The sequence below is a fragment of the Sardina pilchardus genome, chromosome 6 (assembly GCF_963854185.1).
Source record: "Sardina pilchardus chromosome 6, fSarPil1.1, whole genome shotgun sequence".
In the NCBI taxonomy this organism is placed as follows: domain Eukaryota; kingdom Metazoa; phylum Chordata; class Actinopteri; order Clupeiformes; family Clupeidae; genus Sardina; species Sardina pilchardus.
The window spans coordinates 18,711,659-18,731,658 of NC_084999.1; the positions used below are offsets into that span (position 1 = coordinate 18,711,659).

The following is a 20,000-nucleotide window of genomic DNA, read 5'->3' on the forward strand; positions in this document are numbered from 1 at the left end:
GTATGTATGACGTACGACGTACATGGTTCTTCTATGCTCATGTATGTGTGTGGGCGTAGGATTTGTACATGTGTGTGTATCCGTAGCTCCCCTATACATGGGCTAAGCCTAGTCCTACTGTAGACTAAAGGAGAAGAAAGGAAATCTTCATTGAAACGAAAGGTTCTTAATCCACGTACGTACATGCCTTTGAGCGTATAACAGGACTTAATCCATAGGGAACCAGCCCTATATGCACAGACCTGTAGGTGGGCTAGTAATGCACATGTGTGACGCAGATCCTTCAAATTCTACCAAGGAGTCCTTTGTTGCACCGAAGATTCAAAGATACGTGTATGTATCCTCAACACACAAACCTATGTACTGTATGCATTCAGGAGGGATTGAAAATGGCGCTGAACAAGGCAGTTTACTATATATTTAAATTGCAACACTGTAACACTTACAGTCATGCCAATAAAGCTCTATGAATTGAAATTGAATTGAATTGAATTGAAATATAAATATCTTCAAAATCATAATTGTGTCATGGTGGAAAGCAGGTGATTTTGATAACTCTGAGTAGTCACACTGTGATGGTGTGAAGGGGGCGTTTGGGTATTTAGATGTGTGCCGTTTCTCCCATCAGGCTCAGTGGCCACTGCCTGCAGGGACCCCGGCACGCCCATGAACGGCACGCGCAGCGGGGACGGCAAGGAGCCGGGCGACACGGTCACCTTCGTCTGCGACCCGGGCTACGAGCTGCAGGGGGAGGGCAAGATCACCTGCATCCAGGTGGACAACAGGTACTACTGGCAGCCCAGCCCCCCCACCTGCATAGGTGAGTTTACGCCGCTGCATTTGAAGTCATTGGGGTCGTTCGCGTCCGTTCCGTTTGTCGAATGTGGTGGGAGATTTAGGGTGATGTCTGAGACAGTGGCAATACAGTAAGCATTTGTGTTAGAGTGAACATACACATTTGGAAAGATATGCACTATTCAGTGGAGAATAATGCGGTGAACAGTGGAACAATGCAGTGATGATGTCATTGACCCCCCAGAGGTCACCAGAGGTCAGATGCAAAATGCCTCCACGTCTGTAATTAAACCTTGGGGGGTGAAGATTATACGGTGAAACTTTCAAGCTTTAGTTATTAAATGCACAATTGTCTTGCTTATCAGCCTAACTATAAACTTTCTCACTTTGTGAGATTTTTGCATATTTGTATATGCCAATTTGTATTGTAAACATGGAACACTGTTTATCATTACCAGACTAATGGCGAGCACTGTCCCTGTGGTACAACCAACAACAACTATTGATTACCAAGCAGTAACCGAAAGTCTTATTTTGCATGTGTTTCTAGTGTAGTCTGTGAGGAATACGGTGTGTTATTGATTTGTGTCCACAAATAACACTGACGTGGGCATGAAAACTCTACGCTTATACAGTATGTGGCGCCGCCACTTGCACAACGGAGCCCTCGGCACGTTAGAGCCGCACACGATCTTGAGGAGGGAAACGTTCGGCAACGTTCGGCAACGTTCGGCAACGTTCGGGCAGAGTGAAGTGCTGCACAGGCTCTAGACATCGGTCATGTCTCCAGAGGTGAAAGGTGGAATGGCCCGCTGCCATAAAGTCTACTGCACGCTCGCAATAAGCTATCGCGCAGCCAGCAGGCATGTGCGTGGCCCCTGTCGGAAAACAAAGCGCTCTGAATCACTGGAGGTGGTTCATCAATGAAGTCAAACATTCATTCCCCCACTGACGCGAAAAAATCTGTCTAAGCTTTTGTCTTCAGCGTGTGGGCCACTGTATGCAGAGTTTTCGTTTTTTTTTATATTAGCGGCTGCCTTCTCCTGTCTCACGAGAGCCAGCCGGTTACAATGTCGGTAAATTGAATGTAGCATACTGTAGAGGTAATGTGCTTTTTATTCGTCTTCTTGAGGACCGGTCGTGAATTCCTCGTGCGGCCGTACCCAGAGGCCTGGGATCTGAATTAGCTACAGTACAGCAGCAACACCCCAGATGGTGGAACAGGTGGAAGTGTAATGTCGGTCTTAAGACGCAGACGGCCTCCGCGATGGCCTCCTCTTCTCGCCACGCGCCATCTACATCTGCCACAACAAATCTCTGGCGCTCGCTGGGGTTAAAACACAGATTACCAGTGTGTGGTGTGTGTGTGTGTGTGTGTGTGTGTGTGTGTGTGTGTGTGGATGCGTCAGTCCTGTAACGTGTCAAAATGACCACTGCTTCAGAAGGCCCTCGGTCCATCTCTTGTTGTAAAAATGTGATCCGTCCAAGGCACCCACCCCCACCCTCGTCAAAGGCCTCTGTCTCAGCAGACGTGTACGTGTGTGTGTGTGTGTGTGTGTGTGTGTGTGTGTGTGTATGTGACAGCTCATGTGTGAGAGAGTGACAGGCGGCCGTAATGCAGAGGGAAGACAATCGGGTGAGTAACGGCGGTAATGGCCCACCGGGATTCGCCCGCTGCGGGGCCGGCGAGTGAGCAGCGCCCAGCGGAGTGTGACCATTTGTCACCGGGCTGGACGCTAAACTGTCACGGCTGGTCATGGTAGACATCCTTTCACACCTTAAAACTGACGGATGAGATGAAGGGGGCCTTTCTGACTGAGGGTCCCTCTCATAGGAATATAGGAGGAGTTTAGGAATATATTCCCTCCCAGGAATATGCACAGGCTACACACACACACACACACACACACACACACATACACACACACATACACACACACACACACACACACACACATATATACATCCCCTCTTTTTTGTGCTGAATGGGCCCGCGCGTTCAGTGGAATGTTAAATGTGGCAGCTAATCGGTTCTGTCGCAAATGTTGATTTATGTTGTCTTTCTCTGGTGCTACCCTGAGACCCATTCCAACCTCCACCTTGTCCTCCCTCTCTCTCTCTTCCTCCCTCTCTCCTTCTTTCTCTCCTCCTCCTCCTCTCCTCTCCTCTCCTCAGCTCCGTGTGGAGGGAACGTGACGGGCTCGTCCGGGTTCATCCTCTCCCCCAACTACCCGCACCCGTACCCCCACAGCAAGGACTGCGACTGGTTCGTCACCGTGCACACGGACTACGTTATCTCGCTGGCTTTCATCAGGTGAGGGGGGGCTTCTCCCTGGCGTATTTGCTTTGCTCACCTCGAGGGGCCCCGGAATCGGCGCGCGTGCAGGTATGGGGGGGAAAAGGAGGACGTGTTTTCTCCAGCCGAGTGCAAATATTATTTTACTGAAGAGCCCTAATGTGTGAAATCGTGAAAATCGAAGCTTCCTAGTCATGCATGTGCTCATGTTTAAAGATGGATCGGACTGTGTGGAGACATTAAACAAGGGTGTCAATTTAATCAAAAGGCAATTGGCCTCGCATGAACTAGCTGTCAATTTCAGACTGTGCTTCTTTGAAAAGTTGTTTATTTATGTGTCTTGCTCGGATGCCATAAAAAGGGGCATTTCGAGGCATGGGTAATATGATTATGAGTAATAGATTTCCACCCTCGCTCCAGATACACATACTCCCTCCCTATATTCTTCCATGATATCTTCAGGATCTTCAGCTAAGGGACTTCTTTTCTGTGAGTGAGTAGGCATAGACTGACTTATCTCTATATTGGATTCGGGTTGGCACGTCGAGAGGATATCTTGTTTTTCTCGGCGCATCTGAATGTCCCGCGTATCCAGAACAACAAGGTACTGGGCCCTGATGCGTCCTCTTCAGGCTGATCCCACTTCAGTTTCCCTCTCCGAGATTGATGTGGATGAGACAGTTCTGCCCTGTTTTTCCTTTTCTCTCTCTCTCCGTCTCTCCTTTTCTTAGTATGACTCTAGGGTCCTCTCTAAATCTCCGGGGACAATAACATGACATACCGGGCGGATTTATAGTCTTGGCAGCGGTTTTTCCTTCTCAACATATTGTCACCTACTGTTCTGGCGCAGATGCCGTGTTTATGCATCTCTGGCACCGCGCGCGCGTCGCATTCATTTTTTAATCCTCGTCTAATTTTTTAAAAAGATCATCGGATGTCTCTGCTCCATTTCACTCCGTCGTTATGATAATGGTGATCTTTTTCTGCTTGCCTCCTCCAGTGTTTGGATGTTGCTTTTCCGCAGCACATTGTAGTCGATGTCGGTGATATCGATCGACTACAATAATATCATGATATCGATCGACTTTTTCTTTTTCTCCCTTGTCGAACCCTCCGCAGCTTCAGCATCGAGCCCAACTACGACTTCCTGTACATCTACGACGGCAGCAGCAGCAGTCACCTGATCGGGACCTTTCAGGACAGCAAGCTGCCGGAGAAGGTGGAGAGCACGTCCAACGTCATGCACATCGCCTTCCGCAGCGACGGCTCCGTCAGCTACACCGGCTTTCACCTGGAGTACAAAGGTATGGAAGTGTTCCCCATCACGAACAGTTGTGTCCATTACAAAGTGCCTGGCAGATAGAGCTTCATTCAGTGGAATCATGAAAAAAAAACCGAGAAAAAAAAAACGTGTAAAGAGGGATTTTAAGAGGGATTTTTTTTTTCTGAGGGGAGCCGGTGGTCTCAATCACAGGTCCTTTTTTATTTTCCTTTTGTTGTGTCAGAAATGAAAGGCCAAGTCTTTTTTTCGAGCTTGGTTCAACATCAAACCCTTTATCCATTGGAATCACTGGAACACACAGCGCCCACAAAGCCAGCCGACTGATAATGAAACCAGAAGGGGGGGAGAGAGAAAAAAAGAGAGAGAGAGAAAAAAAAGACATAGCAGTGGTTCTCCACACTTCTTTTCAATCCACTCCCTTCCTCAAATCTATCACTCTCTCTCTCTCTCTCTCCCTTGCTCTGTTTATGCCTCCCTCTTTCTGTCTCTCTATCTCCCTCTCTGTTTGCACGCTCCGTTTATTTATTTATTTCTCACATTTAATCTGCCCTCGTGCTCTCTCTCTCTCTCTCTCTCTCTCTCTCTCTCTCTCTCTCTCTCTCTCTTCCTTCCTTGGCGGACCCAAGCCAAGCTGCGGGAGTCGTGTTTCGATCCTGGCACGGTGATGAATGGCACGCGGCTGGGGAGCGACTACAAGCTGGGCTCCAGCGTGACCTTCCACTGCGACGCCGGCTACCTGCTGCAGGGCTACTCCTCCCTCACCTGCCAGATGGGCGACACCGGACGGCCCGAGTGGAGCCGGCCGCTGCCCAGCTGCCAAGGTAAAGCCGCTACACCCCCCACGTGCCCCCACCCGAAACCCCACCCCTCCACCCACCCCTCCATCCACCCCCACCCACGGGCCTGATGGTTCCCACCGCGTCCAATCCCATGCCTCATCTCATCCACCTCATCCCTTCTCAGCTCGCTGGGTTTGCTAGCGGCAGCTATTGACGGGGTCAGTCACGTGACGGTCACCCACGCCCACCGCCCTCTCCTCCTCTCCCCTCTGCTTCCATTAAACGATCCATCCATCCACCCATCCAATCCTTTTTCGTTTTAATTTCTGATTTGTAATGTTTGTTTCATGTGAGCTAGCTCTCCTGTATGTTCTCGCTGTAGTGCATTGCGGCCATTGAAGTATCCGCTGCTTTCCTCTGTGCCCCTTTTGTTGCGGCTCATTTGTGAAGCACCTTGAATTACCGATGTGTACAAGCTGTACTGCATAAATAGACTTGCCTTCCATTGCCTGGCCCACAATACCCCCCTCCCACCTCCCCACCACTACCTCCACCACCACCACCACCACTACCCCCATGCTTCCCCACCCAACTGGGTCGGCCCATGCCAACTATTGACTGGGCCATCCTGCCAAGCCACTGGCTCTCAGCGCCGCTGCTCGGTCCGATCAATTGTATGCATTAACTTTTTCCCCCCCTTCTAAAGATATTTTTCCTGTGGTCTTCACTAAGGCCTGACGACTGCACTAAATATTCTTGTCAGGGAGAGCAGTGGTGTAATGATGAGTGCTCGCTCCGTCAACAAATGACGCTTAATGTCAGTGCACTTCATCTAAGTTGATGTTGTTTTATGTGTACCATCGTTTAAAAGGTACCGTCTGCGAGCGTAATCTAATACACACTTTGTCAAAGTGAGATAATTGCTGCGTGCGCGGTCGCCTAGCTGTCTGTTCAGTGTGTGCATTGCAAGAGATTGCCTTACACAGTCGTGACTCTCTAAATGGGAAACAAACATAGTGACCTGGGCTAACCCATAAACAATGGGCTGTATGCACAGCAGAGCATATTTTCCTGTAAAATCTCAGGATACTTGTAAACATCCATGCCCATACAGTAGATATGAATAGAATAGAATAGAATAGAATAGAATATATACTTTTTTGATCCCGTGAGGGAAATTCGTTTCTCTGCATTTAACCCAATTTAACCGAATTAGTGAACACACACAGCACACAGTGAAGAGAATCACACATTAACCCGGAGCAGTGAGCTGCATGCCCAACCAGCGGCGCTCGGGGAGCAGTGAGGGGTTAGGTGCCTTGCTCAAGAGCACTTCAGCCGTGGACTGGTCGGGGATCGAACCGGCAACCCTCCGGTTCCAAGCCCGATACCCTAACCAGTAGGCCACGGCTGCCATGATGGAGTGCTAGTCGCCAAAACAGTGTCATTTCAAAGATGGGAGGACAGCACTTCTAGCCACCACTGCTTTGGGACACAGTGTAGCTTCTGCTACTGTAAATGTTTCTTTCCAAAAACAATGAATTAAAGAACCGGACAGAGATTACGTTCAATCTCCCTGACTGGAAATGTCTTAGCACAGACAGCAAGTGGTGTGTGTGCATAGAACCCATTCCAGCCAATCAGCTTGTTGCTTCAGGATAGACAGTTGAGCTCACCTATCAACAGCCTTCCACCAGAATGGTGGGCTTGTTTCTTTAAAAGTTACGAGTCAGCCATTACTGTAATGCTGCGGGCCCCCTGTTGGTGAATTGATGGTACAGTATCATGTAATAGCATGCCCACGCTCAGGCATCATGGCCGTCCTGAATACAGCGTAGGAGAGTTAGAGTTTTATCAATGACTCATCTCTGACCTGGCTTTATGAGAGATGAAAACATAGCGAGACGGATCCGGAGCGCATCGCAGCTGCCTGGTGTTTTTCTCCATCCAAGGTTGCTCACCATTGCTCTTGGCAGGGGCCATGCGGGCTGCTCAACTGACGCTCGAGGAAGGCGCCTGCTCTCATAAACAACAAGGGAAAGCCCGCGCTGCGCTGATAGACACCGGCTATTTTCTATTCCACTTGCTGTTTCAAAATAAAGTCGGCAAACACATGCCCAGAAAAAAAAAACATGAAATGCTGCTTTGAAATATGTACATGCATATGCCCATATAGACACACACACACACACACACACACACACACTTACAAATGCATAATCAAAGCTTGAGAGGAGGTGGAAATTGCATCCGGAGCTGTGTGTATTGGAGCGAATGCCAAGACACTGCTACAGTACGCCCAGGACACAGAGCAGCAGAGCTGGGGCAGCAGCAGCAGCAGCAGCAGCATCAGACACCTCAGCATCTCCTAGTGCTCTTACCCAGCATCAGTTTGCACTCATCTGTCTCTTACCAATTATAGCACGTGCTTAGCGACCCTCCCCCCCTCCCTGCCTCTGCCCTCCCCCTCCCTCATTGAGGCCTTTGCCTCATCCCCACACCCTCTCTCTGCAGGCCTGCAGGATCTGTCATCCAGCACCCGCACAATCACTACATATGTTTCATTACCGGCCTAATGCTTCTTCCACAACAACAGAACCCCCATTAATAATGGATTGCAGCCTGTGTGTGTGTGTGTGTGTGTGTGTGTGTGTGTGTGTGTGTGTGTGTGTGTGTGTGTGTGTGTGTGTGTGTGTGTGTGACAGACATCTGTGCGGTGCTCCACTTCGGCGCCAGGCTGCAGCTGATTATTCTTGCCAGGCAAACACGCAGCTCCTGGTAGGGGCCCACCTGTCTTGGAGGATCCGCAAGGGGTGCGAGATCCAGCACGCTCCACTGTGTCGTAGCGGGGAAAACCGCGAGCGAGAGACACAGAGCAAAACAGAAGGAAAGAGAGAATGAAAGACAGAGAGAGAATGTGAAAGAGAGGCTGGGTAAGACAGAGAGAGTCATCGAGAGAGGGAGAGAGAGAGAGAGAGACAGAGATAGAGAAGGATAGATGGAGAGAGAGAGAGAGAGCCATGCCTCAGCTGTTCTATTCTAGAGAAGACGAAGGACCAATTTACCTGTGCCGGCCACCGGGGATGGGAGCGAGGCTCCATGTTTCATTTAGAGTGCACAGAGGCATCATCGAGGCGCCTTCTCCAGGCAGCAGAGTAAAACACATCTGCTCCGCTGTTCCTGGATCAGCCCAGGATGCAGCTGCACCGCGCTCGCGCGCCACGAGGAGGAGGGGATCGGAGAAGACCAAATGAAGCCTCCGAGGCTTCGGTGACAGCGTGAGGCGAGAGGACATCACTTTCCCCTGTTCCGCTGAGAGCAAAGGGAGCGAGAACATTCACTTCTCTCGGTTCTGCTGGAAATGATTAGAGGGAGACAGAGCGTGCTGCTTTAAATTCTCCATTCACAGTGATTTGGGACACGGCTTTATCTTTTTCTGTTTCGACCCCCGCAGCGTGAATGGAGAAAAAGATTTTTTCTGTCTTGAAAAGATATGTCGAGGGCGATCCCCCCTCTCTCTGCCCAGGGATCCAGGAGGCTATCATCTCTCAACACTAAGGCAGCGGGGTGGTGGAGAGTATAAAACTCCCTCGTCGTATAAATGCGTCATATATAATGTAATGCCGTGGCGTTACTCCGCCACGTTAAGGTCGTAAATCGCAATGAGCCCTGTTTTCCCTGACACCTTCCTCCGTCGACCCCCCCGCGGTGTTTATGTTAAGGCGATCATAAACATTTCATGACTAATGATCCAGTTCTGTCACCGAGCACACACTCCGGGCACGTCTTTATCTGTGGTTAGCGCTCGAGACGGTCGGTAGACTCCGCTTAATGAGTCAGTTATCCTACGAGAACAATCTCCCCAAAAAAAAGAGACGCGAGAATATGATGTTCGGAACACTGACACCTTTTGCCAATTATGCAGATGTGAGTGGCTGGTTTTAATGAACGATGCCGAATGGTGTTTTCTGTAACGTCACTGTATCTTGGCCTAAATGTCCTAAACCTAGATTCGCGCGTCCACACTTTATGGAATCACTTAGAGGAATATATGGCGAGGCACAGCAGCACTTATTATAATTCTTCAGCGGAGCCAGTGTCGATTTGGATGATAAGTCGTGTTGGTCATACTCTGTGATCATGCCTGTCAACATATGACAGCAGTCATTAATAACACTGACAGGCGTCTGATTGGTTGGGGAGTCAGGTGCAAGGTGCCCCACTTTAGAAGATGGGGCCTCTCCGCCATCAAAAGCCTCCTTGTTCTATGGACGGCGTGCAGTGATATGGCTGCATCTGTACAGTACATGCATGCATAAGTATGTCTACATTATTAAAGCTGTTCCAACCTCTGCAAAAAGAAGTTGCCTTCCAACATCTGAGTATTTCACATGAAAGTCTTCCCTCAGCTTCTCACGCTGCAGCTATTTAAATGATGGCAATATCCATATCTATTTCTGTCCCCCATATCCATTTTGGTAGTTATGTACGCACAATTGCTTCAGTATTTTGAAGGCATGTAGGCATTATGTTCCAGGACGTAATGCAGCATAATGTTCTGGAATGCTGTGTACTTTTTGCAGAGTTCCTATTCCCGAACGGCATTGACTCATGCAGTAAGCAGCATTGCTTTTAGGTTTCTTAACGGCATTAACACTCAAAGCATGCCTCGGCGCAATCGCCATGCCGAACTCGTAACAAGCAAGGCCTAATGGCCAACTAATGGCATTATCAAAGGTGGAGGGAGCGCAGTAATCAAAGGTCCTCCATGAAACACGACTTCAAATGTCTAAGATCTCCTTTGATCAGAGGTTTGCTCCCGCACCGCAGCGGTCACTAGGACAGGGGCATCTGTCTGCCCGCAGCGTGATTATATTCCGCTACGTTAGCGCCAGCGTCCTTAGCCCGGCGGGGTTTATTGTGACTCATGCCCCCCCCCCCCCACACACACACACACACACTACCACCCGTCGCCGACGGCTTTGATCCCTCACTGTTTTTTTGTTTTGTGTTTGGTGTCGCAGCTCCGTGCGGAAGCCGCTCGACTGGATCCGAGGGGACGGTGCTGTCGCCCAACTACCCGCGCAACTACACCCTGGGCCACACGTGCCTCTACGCAGTCGCCGTGCCGGGAGAGTTTGGTAAGTCTCGGGCGTCGGGGCTTTTGCCATCTTGAATGTGAATGTTTGTGTTGGTGTGTTGGTATGTGTGTGTGTGTGTGTGTGTGTGTGTGTGTGTGTGTGTGTGTGCATGCTGCGTGTCTGAGCTCACAGCAGGGGACCTCTTATCCCCCCGTGGATTATTGACAAAAATTTCAGGGGCACTGGGGAGGAGGCGGGTAGTGGTTATGCTTGGAGGGTGGGTGGGGTGGGCTTTGGGTGGGTGGGGATGGGGGGGGGGGCATGTGTTCATTAAATTTGCATAAATAAGAAGGGTTGATTGGTCTCCTAGCAACCAGCAAGGAAAGGTTCCGCATAGGGAGCTGGTCTGTGTAAAAGGGGGAGAATAAAAAAAAAAAAACCTTGAGGCGAGCCACGCCGATTCCTTTAGCACTTGGCTTCGGCGCTCCGCAGAGGCCAAGACATAACTATCGAGCTCAGCCTGATATATAATTCATGGCGGTAGCCGGCGCGCTGATGAGCGAACTGAGATTAAGCTCGGTGCCGGGGCATGGAAAGGCCCACTCTGGAGCCCGGGAAGGGGCCCCTCAGACTGGAGCACAGACGGAGAGACGGATCCCACCGCAGCTCGGCGCTGAAAGGCTCGGCTTGATTGTTTGTGTGTGTGTCCGGGTGTGTGGGTCAGGTGTAAGCTAGTGGTTTGCCATCATAGGCAGTGCAATTGACCATGAAATATTCTAAACTAAGGAGTCGGTGGTTTCACATGCAACACTTATGGTGAAGGGTAGGTATCAAAGAGATGTTAGGATGTAATTTTACCCCTGAATGTAGGCTTTTAGCAGTTAGGAATGCTGAAAAGCATGAGTGTGGTCTTTGACAGTCACTACATCTTTGGCACTCTCTTTTGCAATATTCTCTTGACCTCCAATTTGTTTGCCTTCATGTGACCGACACACATGAGTGTCCCCATTGCATTTTTTGGAGCCTTTGAATCCTCGCTGCATTCAAGGCCAAATGTTTGGATGTGAGAAGCTACTTCGGCCCAGAGCGCATGCGATTTTAAGAATGAATCCACAGACTTATTGGAGATTAAATTGAGTGCTGACTCAGCGTCAGTTTGAATTTTTTACGCAGATGTGCACGATCAACTTTGTCACTCCGTGCAGATGGCACATATACCAGCCAAAAGGGTTAGTCCCTCTTACACCAACTTCCCCCGCCGCCGGTGTTGACCATGCCACGGTTGGTTGGGCAAATTTAGCTGTCAGGGACAGAGCAGAGTCCTGCGATGGCAGTTTTCAGCAACACACTAACAGGTGAAACCAGCCATGAGCATCAGCACACAACAGCTTCAACAAGACACAACCGCTGAAATGGCATCCGGTCTTCATAAGAGGACAAGTTTCAGTTTATACCAGTTTGCAGACATCCACTGTGCTGTGCAGTGCATCTCAGTCGTTTTGTAGCCCTTACCCAAAGTAACCTCCTTAACAGCCTATTTTAGTGATTAAGCTACTATGCTAACCACTGAAAAGCATATGAATAGTGAAATGGACTGCTGCTTTATTCAGCCTCTGATACTGTATATAGAGCCCTATTTCAGCTATCTAAAAGGGATCGTCTGGAGGTGTCCAAGGTGTAGTGTGTTTAGGGTTTGTCTAAACACACTTTTGCTACCTTGACAGCGGAAAAAGTTGAAGTTACAGTTGTTAGCTGGGGAGTGGTAGTGTAATAGTGGTCTAGGAGCCGGGCCAGCATGCAGTAGCTTGAAAAGTCAACGTTGAACGTGCCAAATATGCCTTCTCATGAATAAATGAATGAAAGCATGGACGGATGAGTAGATACAGTAGATCAGCCCTTATCTCAAAACAACATCCTCAACCATCTTATTTGTGTAGTGTCCTGGCAAGTATGCTAAATAGCCTACTCTTGTTCTTGCATGAATAAACTGGTGTTATAGGCTAACCCAAAGTGCAACGTGCAGGCTCAGGGTCACCACCGTTATTTCACAACTCTCACAGCTGCGGCTCCAACCTCCGTATTCATGTTTGCCAAGGCCCCGGTTAAAGCCGAGAATACTTACCAAGAAAGGTCACCCTGAAATACTGCGCCATAAATTCTCGTGTCCACATCCACGTTCACATGTTAACGGTGTCTGTAAATGTTTATGGCATGTTCGGCATTAAAGAAAAGGAACAATTCAGATGACAGGCACAGACAGTGCCATATCAGATAATGAGCAATGTGTGTGTCATGCTTGAAGTGCAGCATACGTGTGATGTGTGAGCGCGTTGAGCTGACACACTGTATGCACTTAAGATCTCGCTCATCGTATTAAAGTAAATTAGCAAATGCGTTTTGCCTAGCGATCACATGTTTTCCTTGATTTCCAAAAGCACATTTCTTGAAATTATGCTCCATTGCTTTGTCGTCGTCGTTGTCGTCATCTTCCAAAAGAGGTGAACAATTGGGCCTCTTTCCACCCGGGGAATAGTGTATCAAATGGGTGCAAGCTGTGATGGCTTGAGTTAATGATATTGAATGGCAGCGTTTTCTTAACGAGCTCATGGTTCAGCCAGTGATAGTTGAAGGGGTTTGTGTCGTCAAACAGCGGGCTGGAGTTAGTGATAGTTTTGGGAAATATCTGTCAGTGGATAGAGTTAGGTTTTACGTTGTTTACAATCATGAAAAGGCCCAGCAATACTGTTGCAGGGATCAAGAAAATAAATTGGCTTTAGTTAGTCTTAGACCTTGCACTTTGGCCGTCATTTAATTTAGGGTTCAGTGTGAGAGTTCCCATTAGACTATTAGAGTATGTAAATATTCCAAGCCTCTGGGCATGATAAGGTTCTTTCTTCTTTTTTACATGGTTAAATTAAATGGCTCAGAGAAAAACAATGGCAAGCAACAAACACTGCAGTAAAATGTTTCATTAAATTGATAATTGTTTTCCAATGGTGAGTTGTACCTCCAAGTACCTAGACATAATAAAATGCATTGAAATGGCAGTTACTTCATTCACTCTACTAGTGCTTGTCCTGACCAAGTCTTTTATTCTAATCCTACCCTCTAATGGGTTTTCTGTTGTTCTCTTTATCCTTTTCTCTCACTATCTATCAGTAGATCCATTCTTTCTTTCTCTCCTCTTCTTCTCCCAAACACCCACATTAACGGAAATTCACCACCAGGAACCAAAAGGAATGCTAACGCCATACCATCCCCAATATATGCTGATGGGTTTAAAAAAAAAAAAAAAAACATAATTTCTAGGGTTGGATCCAGGACATTATGTTAATTAATTGGCAGTAATGAAATAGAACTGTGAAGAATGGGCAGAGTCAGGTTACACGGGCTGCCTTTTTACTATATGGAACAAGAGCTGCCACAAAGAATGATTCTGGACATTTTTCAGACAACCACTTTATTCTAGAAAATGAATTATTCACAAATTGTCAGCCCAAGGCTCAGATTGTGATCACATGAATAGTTTTGTGTGTCTACTCCCCCCCCCCCCACCCCCCCCCCCCCCCCCCCCCCCGCATACACAAAATAAGTAAAGTAGCCAAACATCCATTTAGCATTGTGCTTTAAAGCCCTGGGAAGTGATGCATGACTAAGAGTGGTGCACATGGTATGAAATGCACTCTCTGCTCAGTAAACAAATTAGCTAACTTGGCAAAGCTCTCCGCACTCTGCCCGCTCTTCATCAGACGCCAGCGCGTGTGGACTGGGGAAGGGGTGTGGTTGTGACAGAACGCCCCTGTCAGGCTCATCACTGAGTCCTGTGGGCCCGCACGACAGGACGCGTTAGCCAGCTCATCCACAATTTCGCCAAACCTGTCCATATTTTTGGGGTTTTTGGTGTGTGTGTGTGTGTGTGTGTGTTTGTGTGTGTGCGTCTGTGCGTGTGTGCGCGTGTGTGTGTGTATTGTGGGGAGTGTTCCCTCAAATTTGCCTCCCATGAATAAATGAATGGATGAACAGATAGATTATCCCTTATCTCAAAACAAGAGGCGATGAGGCATTCCAAGAGCACCCCCCACTACCACCACTACCACCACCACCACACACACCCCCGTCAAAAATAAGTAACATTTAGGGGCCGCCACTACCACAGGATGAGTGTATGGCTAGATGGCAGGGTGAGTACAGTAGGTGAGTGGGAGAGGAGAGTGGGCTGTGGTGGGCAGTGGTGGGCAGCGTGAGCGGAGCAGGAAGAGCCAGGCTGCTGGGCGAGGGCTGCTGGGGCGGGGGGCTCCATGCCGTGCCTCCTCACGCTGCGGTGCGCTGGGGTGTGAGACTGCCGCTCGCAGCCTCCGCTCTCATCAGCCGCCCTGTCAGCATGGCTCTCGTATAGTACTGTATGTGGCTCTCTGTGTGCTTGTGTGGGATTGTTTGTGTTTGGGTGTGTGTGTGTGTGTGTGTGTGTGTATTTGTGTGTGTGTGTGTGTGTGTGTGTGTGTGTGTGTGTGTGTGTGTGTGTGTGTGTGTGTGTGTGTGTGTTGTGTGTGTTGTGTTGTGTGTGTGTGTGTGTGTGTGTGTTTCTGTGCTAGTGTTTTTGTGAGAGAGAGTGAAAAAGGTGGGGGTGTGTAAACGTGTCTGTTCGTGTGAGGGAAGGACTGTGTGTGTGCATGTGTTTATTTGTATGTGTGTGTCTGCAGTGTGTGTGTGTGTGTGTAAGGCTGTTTGTGTGGAACTTGTCATTCAGTGCAGCCTCCAAAAAGCTCCAGTGTAGTGTAGCCATGATGATCAGGCCCCAGGAGAGCTGTGTGGATGACATGACCCATGTTTAGTTCTGCTCTCAACCCTTGTTTTGAAACCAACATGATAATGGATGGCTAGGAGAATTTGTCCTCTTTTGTTTCCTGCTTGATTCAAATAGATGTTAGGAGCTAGAGAAAGAGAGAAAGTGAGAGGGAGAGAGAGAGAGAGAGGGATGTGGAGAGGGAGAGGGAGAGAGAGAGAGAGAGAGACCTATTTGCCTGACAGTTGAATATTACCTTCATGTGACTGTTAGAGCACCCTAGCTTTTTAATGGCTGAGATTCATTTAAAAGAGTGATATTCGTATTGTATTGGACCCCCCCATACACACACACACACACACACACACACACACACATACACACATAGACACACACACACACACACACACACACACAGTCACAAGTGCCCCGCTAACCTCTTCCACCTCCCTTAACTTTCATTATATTTCTCATTATTACAACAAAAAAAGAGGAGGTTTACTTAGCCTCAGGCGAGCCATGTGCTAAGATGTGCGACGCTAAGATGAATTGCATTGGAAGAAAGCAGACTCCCGAGGTGTGACTCACAGCCTGCTGCAGCTTCTGCTGATGTGTGTGTGTGTGTCTGGCTGTATGTGTGTGTGTGAAGGGAGGGGGGGTTGGAGAGAGTGACACAGATTTTTTGGGCTCCTTTTAGCAGAGCAAACACCGGCTGTTATTATCCCGCCACACCGAGCAGCACACTCCCAATTAAGAGCTCGGCTTGTGTTTGTCACACACTGCAGCCGGCGAGGAGAGGAGAGGAGAGCAGAGGAGTTGATCGCCACCTCAGCCATGCTAAGTGATTAGGCATGGGCTTAGCTCGATGGAGGCAAGGGGAGGACTTTGCTCTGTAATTGTGCCACATCCGTGTTTTTCCCCTCTCTCTAAATCAGTCAAATAACCCAATTAGGAGGTCCTGAGACGAGCGAGCATCAACAGTCGTCTCAGTGGCGCGGCGCTCACTGATGGCACACTTGACAACAGTGGCATGTGTGTACTGTATGCCAGGGTGGATGCCAGTTCGAGCCCCGCATCATTTCCTTGACTGACGAGGAGCGGAGAAGTGACACGGGGAGCAGAGCATTTCCAGGGGCTCTGGAATTAGATGAGTGAAGGGGGGGGGGAAACAAGTAGTGTTTCTATGGCAACAGTGTTTAATTGAGAAGTTTGATAGGTCCCCGACGCGTGAAGTATGTTGCAAGTGTCGTAACTCGCTGGGTTGTAGAGTTAGAGAATGGTACGATATGTGAAACTGTGCTTTACGTAATATTGTGTGACCTGCCTGAAGGTTACGGTATCAAACTAGATAAGTAGAATGTTGAGCCTAAAGCCTGGGGTGCATTGAGAGTCAGCAAGCAGAGGCAAATGTTCACGGCAACGGCCTTGTTACTTGCCATCTTGTTTGCGTTTAAAAGCGACCCTTTTTTTCTCCGAAATTAACTATTTTAACACAGTGTTCATATTTAAAAGTTCAAGGAAATAGAGCCCACCAGAACGTTCGCCTCCGCTCAATGTTGAATTCAGGCTTTATGCAACATGCCACTAATCTCGCAGTAGTGTTTGTCCCTGCTCTACAGCATCCGACAAGTAAATATTATTACTTCTCTGAACTACAGTATGTGCCATACACAAGCATATATTAAAACGGTCACCTTGTCCCCACAAAATGATTGGTACAGGGGGGTGTTAAAGGAAGATTTGGAAAATATTGCACCGCACAAGATTAGATCTACAAACAGTCGCCAATCAAAGGAGAAGAGGGGAGATGTGTGTATACTGTACTGTATGTGTATAGTTGACTATAAAGACGAATGTAATCATCTTTTTGTCCTCATTTTTTATTTAAGGCATTAAGATCAATTTCCAAAAGATCAAGAGATTTTATATTCCTCTTTATAGTCAACTTTGGCATGTGTTCAAATACTTATGGAGGTCACTGTATATGTACAGACTCTCCTTCCTACTTCTGGTTCTCACTCATTTCTCTCTCTCTCATTTCTCTCTCTCTCTCCCCTCTCTCTCTCTCTCTCTCCCTCCCCCCCCCCCTCCCCTCTCTCTCTCTCTCTCACTCCCTCTCTCTCTCTCCCTCTCTCTCTCTCTCTCTCCCCCTCTCCCCCCCCCTCCCCTCTCTCTCTCTCTCCCTCTCTCTCCCTCTCTCTCTCTCTCTCTCTCTCTCTCTCCTCTCTCTCTCTCTCTCTCTCTCTCTCTCTCCCCCCTGCCCCTGTCTTGTAGAACACCGCGGGGCGTCCTCCTGCCTGTTGGTCTCGTTGTTCTCCGTTGGTCGCCCTATTTCAGTTCCTCTCAGCACTTTTGAGGCTGGTGGTCTTGTGTTTGTCAGCATTTTAAGCGTGTTTTACACTCGCCAGGCCTCGTCTGATTTCTCACCACCCTGGTCCTTTATGTGGGGCAGTTCCGCTCTCAAATAGCCAGGGAATCGATCGACAAGAGGCCAGGATGTATTTCAAGGCACTAAAGAGTCCTTGATTTCTGAGTTTTTATTATCTACTTCTGTTCTGAAAAGGAAAGGTGTTTGTGTGTGTGTGTGTGTGTGTGTGTGTGTGTGTGTCTCTCCCTCTCTCCCTATCTCTCTCTCTCTCTCTCTCTCTCTCTCTCTCTCTCTCTCTCTCTCTCTCTCTGTGTGTGTGTGTGTGTGTGTGTGTGTGTGTGTGTGTGTGTTGTAATAGTGCTTGTGTGAATAATAGGTCAGAACGAATGAGTCACCATGTCGAGATGATGTCGATTGTGCTGCATGCTCCTCAAGTGGGTTCACACTAACACCAACACACACACACACACACACACACACACACACACACATGCACACTGCTCAGCAGTGGTCTGCTGCCTCTGATTCCACAGGAAGTGCTTTGGATTGCACTTAATGAGCAGAAAGCAGCTGCGTGCGTGCCGAGAGGTTAGCCCGCCCGCGACAAGAGCGACTGCGACGATGCCTTGATCCCTGCGTGTAGCACCGTCATCGTAATGGCTCCTTTGGATGAGGGCCTCGAACAGGAAGAAGAAAAGAGAAAAGACAGAAAAAGGGGGGGATAGAAGAGGGGTGATGTGAAAGGGAAGAACGCTTCCCATGAACCTAGTGATTAATTAAACACCCAAGAGTACGGGGAATGCCAAAGCGGAGGCTGGAAATGGCTTCACGTGACATTTATGATGGTTTAAAAGACATGGAACAAAAAGCCTTTGCTCTTCCTACTTCACTAATTGTTCCCCATCCAGTCTGGCCACGCTAGAGCTGGAAATAGCAGGGAACGAGCAAACAAGCGCAACGCTCTTGTTGCCGCGCTGCGTGTAACAGTAGGGCCCATAACAACAGTGATGAGCGATGATAGGTCAGCGGAGCCAAAGAGAGTAGAGCATCATAAATGCTGAATTAAGCAATTAGGGCTGTTGTGAATGGCGTGACTTTTATGCTAACATCTGTTTGCATGTGCTTGCGAGTGGTCCTCAGGAGATGGTGGTTTTGACTCCCCACTCTGCTTAGTGCATAATTCATTTTCTTATTTGTTCAAAATCACTATTCGCCAGTGATGTGCATTTATTTTTCTTTCATATATATATATTCACCATATTTTTGATGTCAGCTCTCCTCCCAAGCAGTTTGGAATGGGAAATGATAGCGGAAATCTGTTCAGCACGAGGGCAGAGAGCGGGAAGGCACAAAGCAGTTGCTCGTGAACGGCGCACTCGAAAAAAGCCCTCCATTGTATTCAGGTGGCGGTATTGTAGGAATGACATTTTAGCGTCACGTCACCGAATACGAATGAGGCTGTTTTTGGTGCAGTTGTGACTGCCTGTATAGCAGCTGCAATTGCACAATGTAGAGGGGAGAAAAAAGCCAGCTGTCATCAAACGTTGTTTACGCTCTTGTAAAGATGCATGAAATGCCAGGCAGATTTGGGGTCTAAATTTGCACCAAAAAACAACAGAAAAAAAGGGATCGAGTCACGTACTGTACACTAACGTGCGTTTTGCACCTGCATCACCCTCCACTTATGGCTGCTGATCGCCTGCTAATGCTGCTGTCTTTTCCTGCAGGCATATTCTGTTTAGTGGCCTCGGGGCAAGCGGTCTTGAGTTACCTCAGCGGCACATTGAGTATTGATTCCTTTCCCCCCCCCATCTTTTACTGTTGTTGTATGAGTCTATTGGATTTCTTCTGCTCCTGCTGTGGAAAATTTGGAGCGTGGCGGGATATGGGTTGAGCTGGTGGGGAGGGATTGGCGGGGGTTGGGGGGGTTGTGGAGGGTTGGGTTCTCCACGGTGGTGGAGGTTCTGAACCTGGTCACCCTGGCGCGAGACAGATTTGATAAGCAATGATTGTCTAGGGAGGGAACTGTAAGTGGGGTGAGAGATTGGGGAGGATTGCGCTGCGATGGCGGTCGCCCGGGCTGCTTCAGTCTCATTACCACTCAAACGCGGTGCGAAATTGTGTCTCTCTGTGAGTGTTTTTATTTATTTATATAGTAGCCATGTGCCATGTTATTAGAGACAGATACCGTGTCTGCTGTCAACTGCCAAGGCTTTCGTGAGATACCAGATAGGAGGGAGAGAGAGAGAGAAAAAACACTGTATCATCAGAAAATAGACAAAAAACAAATCGGTAGAAAAAAATGGCGTGGAACCAAAGAGGGATGCCCGTGGTGTGACGGAGGAATCTTTCTCTCAGGGGGACGCGTGTCACTCAGAGGTGACTGGGCATAGACATATCCTCCTCAGTAGAACACATGTTCGACGGTGGCGATTTATTCTCGTAACATTGTTTTTTTTCTTGTCCACAGTGCTCTTTGGGCAGTTTGTCGTCTTCCAAACGACCACGCATGACATGGTGGAGATTTATGACGGACCCTCGCAAGAGTCCCCCCTACTGGCCTCCTTACATGGCTCTCACTCAGGTAAACCAAACCGAACCGAACCAAACGTCAAT

At 48.5% G+C, this 20,000-nt stretch overlaps 1 protein-coding gene across 1 annotated transcript in view; it reads left to right on the forward strand.

Moving 5' to 3' along the window:
- csmd3a (CUB and Sushi multiple domains 3a) overlaps positions 1–20,000 on the forward strand; it is a 191,899-nt gene that overhangs the window by 85,464 nt on the left and 86,435 nt on the right. The window contains exons 27-32 of the mRNA XM_062539706.1: positions 629–820; positions 2,971–3,109; positions 4,211–4,395; positions 5,000–5,194; positions 10,177–10,293; positions 19,855–19,968. Of these exons, the coding sequence (XP_062395690.1) occupies positions 629–820; positions 2,971–3,109; positions 4,211–4,395; positions 5,000–5,194; positions 10,177–10,293; positions 19,855–19,968 (942 nt within the window). The remainder of the gene's footprint in view (positions 1–628; positions 821–2,970; positions 3,110–4,210; positions 4,396–4,999; positions 5,195–10,176; positions 10,294–19,854; positions 19,969–20,000) is intronic.